The 10,546-nt window shown below is 40.1% G+C and overlaps 1 protein-coding gene across 4 annotated transcripts in view; it reads right to left on the reverse strand.

Annotated features, from left to right (window-relative positions):
- Positions 1–1,241: 1,241 nt before the first annotated feature.
- The window catches only part of LOC116672860 (ninjurin-2), a 27,745-nt gene continuing 18,440 nt past the window's right edge, over positions 1,242–10,546 (reverse strand). The window contains exons 2-5 of one of the 4 annotated variants that reach the window (XM_032504828.1): positions 5,451–5,587; positions 4,570–4,649; positions 3,568–3,766; positions 2,033–2,712 (exon numbers count right to left, since the gene is read on the reverse strand). In XM_032504828.1, the coding sequence (XP_032360719.1) occupies positions 3,597–3,766; positions 4,570–4,649; positions 5,451–5,587 (387 nt within the window). In that variant the 3' untranslated portion in view covers positions 2,033–2,712; positions 3,568–3,596. Of the gene's footprint in view, positions 1,632–2,032; positions 2,713–3,567; positions 3,767–4,109; positions 4,274–4,569; positions 4,650–5,450; positions 5,588–10,546 lie in introns of those variants that run through there. The other 3 variants (XM_032504831.1, XM_032504830.1, XM_032504829.1) reach the window with 3 other exon arrangements.

Here is a 10,546-nt window from a genome sequence, read left to right on the forward strand (position 1 = left end):
ACGTAGACACTATTGGACGTCTTTAAAACGCAGAACGATTTACTCAACATACTGCTCCAGTTTCTCAGTGTTGTGTCTTTTTAACGCAAAATTATTTGCGTAACGTACTGCAAAACATTTTTGACCTACAATAACATCATTTTAAAAAGTTAATCTCTGCAGGCTCACCACGTTTCACAAATGAAAACAACAATATGAGGTCACTATTTCCGGATATATTATTCTCTTACAATGACGAAAGGGGGAAAAGTCATAAACAGACATAGATGGTTATAGTCACACTAGAGCATAGATGCAATAGTCAGAGGGACAAATAAAGTCCCTGCGGTCACTTCAGGAAAACAACGTTTGTGCTCAACTGCAAACTATGCATGTGAAATAGAAATTGGAGAATAAAAACAGTTCAAAGTACAAATAGGACTTCAACTATACCTGCTATATGCCGAGAAGTCTGTTGTCTGTGAAAACGGACGCGCAGGGTAGGGGCGAGGTTCGCTTTTGGCTTAGCCTACTTTCATTTCTTGGGAAATGGTAGAGCTGGTTACAGGGTGTAACTCCAGTTCTATGGGTAGGCGGCCACGTGCGCCCCCTATCGGGCTTATAGGGAGGCAAAGTCCCCGCCCTTTCATCATGGGACCTTATTTCATAAAAAATATGTACGGTTGTAAATGTGGAAAATGACACAAACCCAGGCCGTCAGATGTTATATTTAATAGAAAAGATTTACAGTGTTGTATTATTTGATGCCTATCCATACTTTTTTTTTCAATTGCTGTAAATTATGTATTCAAAACATGGAGTCATTAGCACACCATTAACACTATCGTAGTACTAATATGCGTAATACTATAGTAGACAGGTAGTTTGGTCTAGAACTTGACCAGTGGCTTTTACTACAATGGGGCAAGCAAAAAAAGCACTCTTTCTCCGTATGACTTAGTACATTTCTAAATATTCAGAACCAAACTGTGATAATTAGTATTAATGCTCTTTTTTTAAGTTTTGCTTGTGTTTAATTTGTTGGTTTTGTTTGCTGTAGTAAGAACTGTCGATAAGGCTGATGTTCCATTAGGGATATCCTTAGATGCCATTGCCAAAATTACCTTATGGAATTATGGAAAAGGACGGTCTGGTGCACAGGCTATCCCTCTCATATTACATTTAACCATGTATGTATACAGTATAGTATATGCTGTACATAGCTTTTAAAAAGCAAATGTGTTACCCATAATTGAATTAACTGAAAGAAAAGTGTATTTAACACCTTTTTTAAGCTACGCATTTATGCACTCATAAAATAAGCTATAGTATAATAAGATGTAAGACAGTACAACAGGTCTGTTACAAGATAGACAATAATGTTAAAGACAAGAATGAAAGCAAAACATTATGAGCTATGGTGAGGTTATCTGTTTGGTAGTAAAGTTTAAAATTATAATAATCAGCAGAAGTGTGTGCCTCAGCCAGTCAGTGAATGCGCATCATGAGCCATGGGAAGTGTCCACTGCTCTGCATGCCGAAGGTACTGATGAAGAAGTTGAGGACTGTGGTGATGAAGACTATGATGGTCGTTACGTTGTTCAGGTAATCCAGACGTCTCTGCAGGGTGGAGTTATTCAAATCCCGACGGCCTGTGACACACGCACGCACGCACAGACACACGCACGCACAAACACACACACACACGCGCACACACAGTAGAGAAAGAGAGGGTCAAAACTTCACTTGTTTCGACACAACACACACACACCACACACAAACACACACACAACACACACCCACCACACACAAACACAGACTTCTAGTTTGGCTGGATGCTCTACATTATGATTACCTTAAATAAAGAAATGGATAAATTACATGTCCACTTTGTCCTTCAAACAATGACATATTTTTACACTTATGGACAAAACACAAACACACACACACACACACACACACACACGCGCGCACACTTGTGATATTAAGCCCACGTTCACTGTTACTTTACAATCTAGCAATCATCTGCAAAAAACACAATAAGCATTTCTTATGTTAAATCACTACATTTATTCAGCTTTTTGGAGAATGTGTATGAACAAATTAGTATTAGTATTATTTATACTACCCTGGTTTGTGTCTGGTATTAAACCTCAAAATTCTTTTTTTTAATGTCAATCAAGTTTAAAAAAAAAAGTTTTTATAATTTTACCAATAACTAAACAAGGGGGAAACACAGTTGGAAAAAAAAAAAGTTTGAAATACACATGAAACACAATTGGAAAAAAAAGTTTGAAATACACATGAAACACAATTTTTCCACAATCAGGTTATTGCAGTAAATAAAATAATGCATATTCACATAGATATTCAGTTGTTAATTGAAAATATTTTAGTTGGATTACAGTGTGAATCATATTTTAAACGGCTGTATAAGAAATATTGTTTGAATATGTGCAAATTGTATGTGAATTGTCAGCAGGGAATATCAACTTTTGAATCAATACGTTTAAGTGTGTGTACAGATGAAACACACTGAGTGTATATGTGGTTGTGTGTATGTGTGTCAAAAGTGGAGTCGAGCCAGCAGCCAGCGGAAGAAGCCAGTCCTCTTGGATACGAAGAAGCTGACGAAGAAGTTAACCACCGTGGTGACGAAGATGACGCCTGTTGCAAGGTTGTTCAGGTAGTCGAGTCGTTTCTGATTGGACACCACATTTAGATCCCTGCGGGCTACAACACACACACACACACACACAAACACACAAACACACACATACACACAATTTCAAACACTTCAAACACATCCGCCCATACACACCCATTCATTGGATGCATGCATATTCACATGTACATACACTTACAATTACCCCTTACAAACTTACAGTAGGCCTACTGCACCCATACAAACAATATAGTTCAGACACGCACCCCCCCAGCCTCTGTCTAGTTTATATGACGTTTGACCCTCACGCCATAAGTATAATTCATACTGCAATGCTGCCCTGGAGCAAATAACTCCCAGCTGGTCCAATCAGAGTAAGCTACTTCGTTGCAGACTTTGGATACTTGGTGAGTCTAATGAAATGTGGACATGGAGCTTTGTGACTGATCATTTTTTGAAGTGACAATTTACTGCTCACTTAGTTCTGTCTTTGTCAGGAAAAAAAACCCAATTGTGTGGGTTAAATACCTGTCAATTACAGCCAACACAGTTTTGTTAATGAGGCACATATGCAAAGACAATTTGACACAAACAGATGACGCTTTTTTCTAGCAAACTGAAATGAAGAACGGAGTTAAAAATGTACAAACTCGGCTTTCTCATTCACTTCAATTCAACTTTTTTTCATAAAGCTGATGCAGTACCAATAGAGGTTTATCATCTAAAAGGAGTAGTTAAAAATGTTGGCAAATGCTGTACGCTTTCTTGCCAAGAGTTAGACGAGAAGATTTATATTTTACCACTGCACTGCACTAAAGATTAATGCTGCTTTTGTGTGTGGAGGATTTGAAACATCTGTGCTCTGAAGCCAGCTGGTGGTTGTATCAAGAATGAGACACGTGGACGTTTGTGAGTGTACGTACAGTGTGTGAATGTGTCTGCTGAGGGTGTTTCATAGAATGAACCGCTGTAGCAGCCATCGCAGGAAGCAGCTGCGTTGTGTGCCGAAGGCGGCTTTGATGATGTTGACGATGAGGGTGAGGAAGATGATGCCCGTGGTCAGATTGTTCAGGAAGTTTAACAACCGCTGACAAGAGGGGAGGAGGGTCAGCTCAAAACGAGCTGCATCACACACACACACGCACACGCACACGCACACACACACACACACACACACACACACACACAGGGTTGTAACAGCCCATCAATGACCACGTCACTCTTTCATTTCCATTCCTAAATCATCTGACCAATTGCTGGTTGGTCCCGGTCCAAGACATTAGAATACAAAATACTGTATTTGATTAGTACTTTAAGTAGAACAATAAGTCACACTCCTTGTGTCTGTGTGTGTGTGTGTGTGTGTGTGTGTGTGTGTGTGCGCAGAGTTTAGTCCTATGTTGAATCTGTCACAAACTCTATCTACTTTCCAAAAAAAAGATCTACATGTCCCTCTCGTCCCTACGTCAGAGAGTCAGTAATGCATCCTGGCAAAGAGGCCGGTGCGCTCCATCCCAAAGATGGAAATGAAGATGTTGGAGACGAAGATGAGGAAGATGATGACGGTTGTGGTGTTGTTCAGGCTATCCAGTTGCTTCTGGTTGGCCTCTTCGTTAACATCTCGCCGAGCTGCAATGAGCACACACATGTACACACACACACACCAAAACCAAAAAAACTACACAAAAATAACAAACTACACAAAATGGGCAGAGAAGTATTCCAATGCCAATAGTTTTACTTTTATCATACTTGATATACATGTTTTTTTTCTGGCAAAACGGACAAGTAATTGACTGGACTTCAACCTACACTGCTACTATTTTCACCAGAAATCAATGTGTCAGTTTATTAGTATGTTAATATGATTGGTTAAAAATATGGAGGGGGGATTTATGAAGAAGGTGTTCTTTTGATTGGCTCACCAATGATGATGATCAGGACTCCTGCCACTATCTGGAGAGCCAGAGAGAAAGAGATGAGCGTCAGGACAGCTGCGTAGTACCTGAGGAGGAGAGAGAAAAAGTGGAGGCAACAGTAAATGTGATGATTCAGGAAGTTGAACTCGCTACAATATTGCCGTGAGGTGAAATGAGCTAGAAACATGAAACTTGGGGGAATAACTGGAAATGGTTATTTTTTGAAAAACATATTTTTGAAATCTCCTCCTAACACCGCAGCTCAAATTGCCACCAAATTTTCAGGGAATCATCAATGGATCAAGCTTATTACAAGTTGTATGAAGCATGTCCACATCTCAATTACTTTTCAAGTTATTGGCCAATGAACTTTGAAAGGGGCGTGGCTCTGGACATAAATGAACACAAATCAGCAACCGTAAGGCCAATCATCACAAAACTCACAGGTTATGTGGAGATAAGTGCCCCACATAACCCAAATAGTTCTATTCACATTTTCCACTATGGGCGCTACAAGGGCAAGATAGGTGAGTGGCATTACACGCATTTTACTATAAATCACATATTCATGGTCCAGTCATCACAAATATCTCAGGATATGTCCTCATAAACCACTTTGATAAATACCTGAACCACACCATGAAAGTTTCATTCAAATTGCAACACCAGGGGGCGCTATAAAGGCAAATGTCTACATAATGACCTCACACATGCACTGCAAGTCTCATATTGACTACTAGGGGCGCTGTAAATGCATAAATCCTTGCCCTCCTTTGTACTTTTAACTGAATTTACAGTGGAACTTCATCCGTAGCCTGCACACTAAATGTAAGACAGTTCTGCCATCTCCCTGATCTCTCTTTACGCTCACAACACACTTACTGTACCTGTATCCAGCTCCCTGTTCAATGACGGTCTTCATGTGTGTGATGTTAGCCAGGAACAGAGCGATGTCCAACATGCCCTCAGCTGCTGTCTTCTTCGTGGCATACAGGTTCATGTTCAGATTAGAGGGTGAACCTCCCTGAAAGAGAGAGATACAGATTTCAGGTTGCCAGTCCCACCCTTTGCACCCTCACGTTGAGCTTTTACTATTACTGTAAAACTGTTAATGTAGAATACTTAATGGCCAGTTTCCTTATGGGTTTTTACTAAGTTGTCCACTCATCATGTCTGAGTTTTGTATCTGCCAAAAAGTTATGCAGCATTGGTTTCTTTTTTACTTTTCTTTTTTTTTTTAGATGTCTAGATAAATAACTTATCATCTGGAGATACCCGATGAAATAAAAGGATTGCCCCTGCCATGTGCCATCCACATGAATCCCATCGAGCTCTGGCCCGCGTGTGAGACACCCCTGCTACGGGGACATCTTGTAGGGACAGGACACCTGGCTGTCACCTGGCTGCATGACGAACCCCTCCCCTTTGCTTCCTTTAAAAGGCTGAAGACAGAGGGCAATAAAGAGAGAAAATAGGTGGTGAATGAAGAAAAGAAAGTAGGACTGAAGACAAAAAAGGGAGCCAGAGAAAAACAAGTGCCTTACAAAATCAGAGAAGAGAATGTCCAAGTGACCTTGTTGTTGTCTGACCAGAAGAGGGCAGCAAAGACCAAGAATACTAAGCGAATACTGCCAGGAAAAAAAAGCCTATCTGTCTAATAAGATGAAGTGTGTTCATAGTTTTAGTTATTTATTTTTGCGACCAAATTCAAGCCAGAAATCCCTGTTCATGTCAAAAAGATATTGATTTCATTTGGCAGTACAAAATATAACTCTTATCACTGCTTAATGTAATAATTAAACTATACATAAATCATCATCATAGTCTCAGAAGCTATAGAAAATGTGTGTGTGTTTGTGTGTGTGTGTTGGAACAAGGAAACCTTTAAAATCATTATAGAGCCTATCCAATTATTGCTCTGTTACGGTGCACGGACTGCAGATGCACGTGGATTACTTAACGCTGAACTATAGATTGAAGCAGTCTGTCCACAAATGGATCATTTTACCCGAGGCTGTGTCAGTGTAGTTTGAAACAGTGCAGTCTGTTTTCCTGTAGGCTCCACAGAAACACAGATGTGTTGAGGGCAGACATAGATCACATTATGTACTGTAAAGCCAATCATGGGGACACTTGGGACACATTGCCTGCTTTATGACCTCACTCGGCTGTAACGTGCTTCACTGCTCCAAAATAAATAGAACGTTGACGCTGTGCATGTGCAGTAACTGTACTCTGTTTTTATGTGTTAAGCCACTTTTGCCTCTACAAGTGTTTGGACAACACTCATACAGACTTGTTCATTTGAAGCATACTGAGCCCTTAATCAGCAGTCAATAGTTACCATGTGTGCACATAAGGAAGCACTCTAGTACAGGAATGGAGAAAGCACACGTGCTTGTGTGGTGCATGTAAACACAGTGTGGGCTGAGATCATGTGCCTTGGTTTCATTTCTTCTAGTCGGACAACGCTAGATCTTGCAAACTTGTGTGTAGCTAACCAACTATGTCGACCGATAGCACCACATAACTACTGAACAGCTCAGCAGTGTGTTTACATCTCCTACCCTCTCGCCCATGACTACTAGCACTGTGCACTTTGCTAAAAAATATTTTCCATTGAAAGTGTTTATATGAGATCTATGTCTTATCATACTGTAAGCGTGCCTTGATTTCTGAAACAAGATGTTGATGTTGTGATTTGCCACCCTTAGAGGAAAAATATGTTTTTGTGGGTATTTTTGGAAATGTTTACTGATCCCAGGATTTAATCCTATTAGAATAGGATTCTAATTAAACATCTTTCTGATCCCCATAAAACTAGTACACATGTGGTGTATTTTTGTGCTGGAAATCTTGATTTCATCCCCCACACAGCCTGTGTTACAGTACAGTTTGGTCCAGACTGGTATAATCTCCCAGAAATTCTGAAGCAATTCCTAGAACTGCAAGACTGTCAAAACATTATGAACACGTGTACCGTGGCCTTTTGTATGTTTTTTCTGAGTGTGTGTGTGTGTGTGTTTGTGTGTGAAAGACAGAGCGAGAGAACTGAGTAGAAAAAAGAAGGAAAGACATGAGGAAGTGAAAAAGACTCAGATATAGAAACGAGCAGAGAGTGAGAGAAAACATGTACTGTATTCACACTGGCCAGTTTCCATCTTTTCTTCTTCGGGGACTCGTGTGGTTACACTTTATCAACATCAGCTTTTGTCACGGTGCCAAAACACACACACACACACACACACACACACACACACATACACACACACACACGCACGCACACACACACACACACACAAACACAAATGCAACCACTGACAGCCCAAAAAAACACACAAGAAGAAATTGAAATGGCCTACGTCCAGTTTTACGGGCCATGTGTGTTCACTTAGTGCTTAATCTGAATTCATGAAATTATTATTTTACCCTTTGTTTTCACCGTACAGATAGGAGAGGTATATATCCTTATTTACTACAGAAGAAGTGGTTTGGACAAGGGCAGCAGGGCTACACACATTTATCCCCAGAAGCTGTGAATTACCTGGCTCAGCTTTTGCTTTTGAGGAATGAGAAAATGTTTTTTTTTTGTTTTCCTAGCTTAGCTTTCTCTTGGGAACATCAATTATTACTTACAGTATTATCCCTAATCCTTTACCAGCTGCTCACTGTTAAGGGTAACACAGATACAGCCTAGTAGTGTGATCAATAATTTGATCCCTAGAACCAAGCCACTTACTTGGCTAAACACAGTAACAATGTCCATGGTTAACAGTAGAAAATGTTAATTATAATATTATATACGTATGTTATATAACTCCCTACACAGTCGGAGCAGTGTCAGTGTAAAAATGTACACACAGAAGTTCTCTTTTTTTCCCAGTGGTTTTTGTGGACGTATGGTATTTATAAAATTAATGATTCCTAGAAATCCAGAATTCTAGAAAAACTTCCATTCCTGAAAATCACTGATCCACAAAGGCCACAGGGCCATATTACATAATGTACACACACCCACACACGCGTTGCACACATACGTAAACCACATACTGGATGTATACCTTTTATGAGGAACATACAACAATATGTTGTTCACACATGTACGGGTACAGTATGCACATTTGTGCCACCAATATGCACAAAAACAACTGCAAAGGCTTTACACTTTTAACTGCACATAAACACACACAAACATACACCCGACCACATGAGGGGCCCCCCCCTCAACCTCACATGAAGTGCACCTCCCCTGGACTCCTATTGGTTTACATAATAGCCAATAGGAAGGAAAGCCCAGCTAGGAGTGGAGCTCTGGGTTTTTTTGTATATGTTTTTTTTTTTACTGTCAGTCTCTCCATCTGTCTCAGTGCTCGCCTATTTGACTTTTTTTTTCTTCTTCTGCATTTTTCCAAAACTCTCTCTGCCTGAAGGCATCGTCTTTATGTTTGGCTTTAATATAACTGCCATTTAGGGTAAGGGAGCAGGAAGAAGGGGGAAAGGAGGAGAAAGCAGAAAAGCAGATGAGGAGAAACAGATAGCAACACAAAGAAAGGAGTCAGCATTAAGGGAGGAAAAGAGGCAGTGACAAAGAGACGAGTTGTGTTTTTTCTTGCTGGCTAACTGGAAGAAGAGCAGTGTCTGAGTACTACTTACTCAAATGATTTGGCCTGTGAACGTGCTTCAGTTTTTGCCAGAGACCCTAACCCTAACCCTTCACATGACAGGTCAGCTAGATAACCCTGAACAAACTTGATGGCACCTGTTTAAAGTTCTAATCCTGAATATTTCACTATATCAAACCCCATTTTAATGCCATTCATGTCATTTTTTAAGATGCTGCCCCAAATGTTTATTACACGCTTCATTTTGAATGGAATGCTGGACATGTATTATTAATTATTAAAACACACCCGGTGTTACCACCAGGATATGTCTATGTTGTGTTTCTACAGAACTTTTTCAAGGCAGACAGTGTTAACAAACGTTTCCACTTCTTTTCATACTTTATTAAATGGACTCAATGATGAAACTACTAAGGGGTTTGCCTGTTAAAGACAAAAAAAACATCACCAGTTGACCACTGACTGCCAGCCAAACAACATCTCTCCCCATTTTTTGTGATTGTTTGTTTTAGTGTACACAGGTCAGCACGTGAAATGCTGCGCTTCAGGTTTTTTGTTTGTCTGCATGTGTGTGTGCTGATGATAGGTGGGGGCAGTGAATAGACTTATTATTTTAGGGACAAACAAACACAAATCAACACATGCACACAACCCCACACACTGGTTTAGAGTCAAAACATTTATTAGGTAAACTTTGACATGGAAAGAAAAACAGAGACTGTGATCTACACACACATACACACATTCACACACATTTCTTTCCGACTCATGCAGTAGGTTCACAACTAACCCAGCTCTGCCCCATGGATAACGATCCTCCTGCTGACAGGTCGGTAATAAGAAAAGCAGGCATGAGGAACAAAACTATTACAATAGCGTGAGATTTCCTGCTGAGTCCTTTATATCACTGTGAATCCACAGGCCATTTTAACCACATCTTCGTCTTTTTTTACCCTTCCCCTCTTCCTCTCCTATTTACTATCACACAGACCATTGTTTTCTTCTTGACTCCACTTCCTGCATTCTACTTTCATAGACCGATAGAAAGGCACAAACACTGTGAAGTGATAGGACAAAATTACACACCAACCTCTTCTACACAGAAGATTGTAATTGGCAGGAGTAAAAAATAACTAGTGGGAATTTGTGGGTACTACACACTACTCTGATTATAGGACTGTCAACACTAGTTCTAGTTAAACCATCTAGTTAGATGTGATCCTTCTGTCCTCTTCTGCCTCTCTGTGATCATCAAAGTATCTTCCTTCTATTATTCAATGGAGGGCGAGCTGTTACACAGCAGGATGGAGGCCTCAGTAATTGCTGGGCAAGATGTATGAAGAGTTTGTGTGTGTGTGTGT

Source organism: Etheostoma spectabile, chromosome 23 (assembly GCF_008692095.1).
Source record: "Etheostoma spectabile isolate EspeVRDwgs_2016 chromosome 23, UIUC_Espe_1.0, whole genome shotgun sequence".
Lineage (NCBI taxonomy): Eukaryota > Metazoa > Chordata > Actinopteri > Perciformes > Percidae > Etheostoma > Etheostoma spectabile.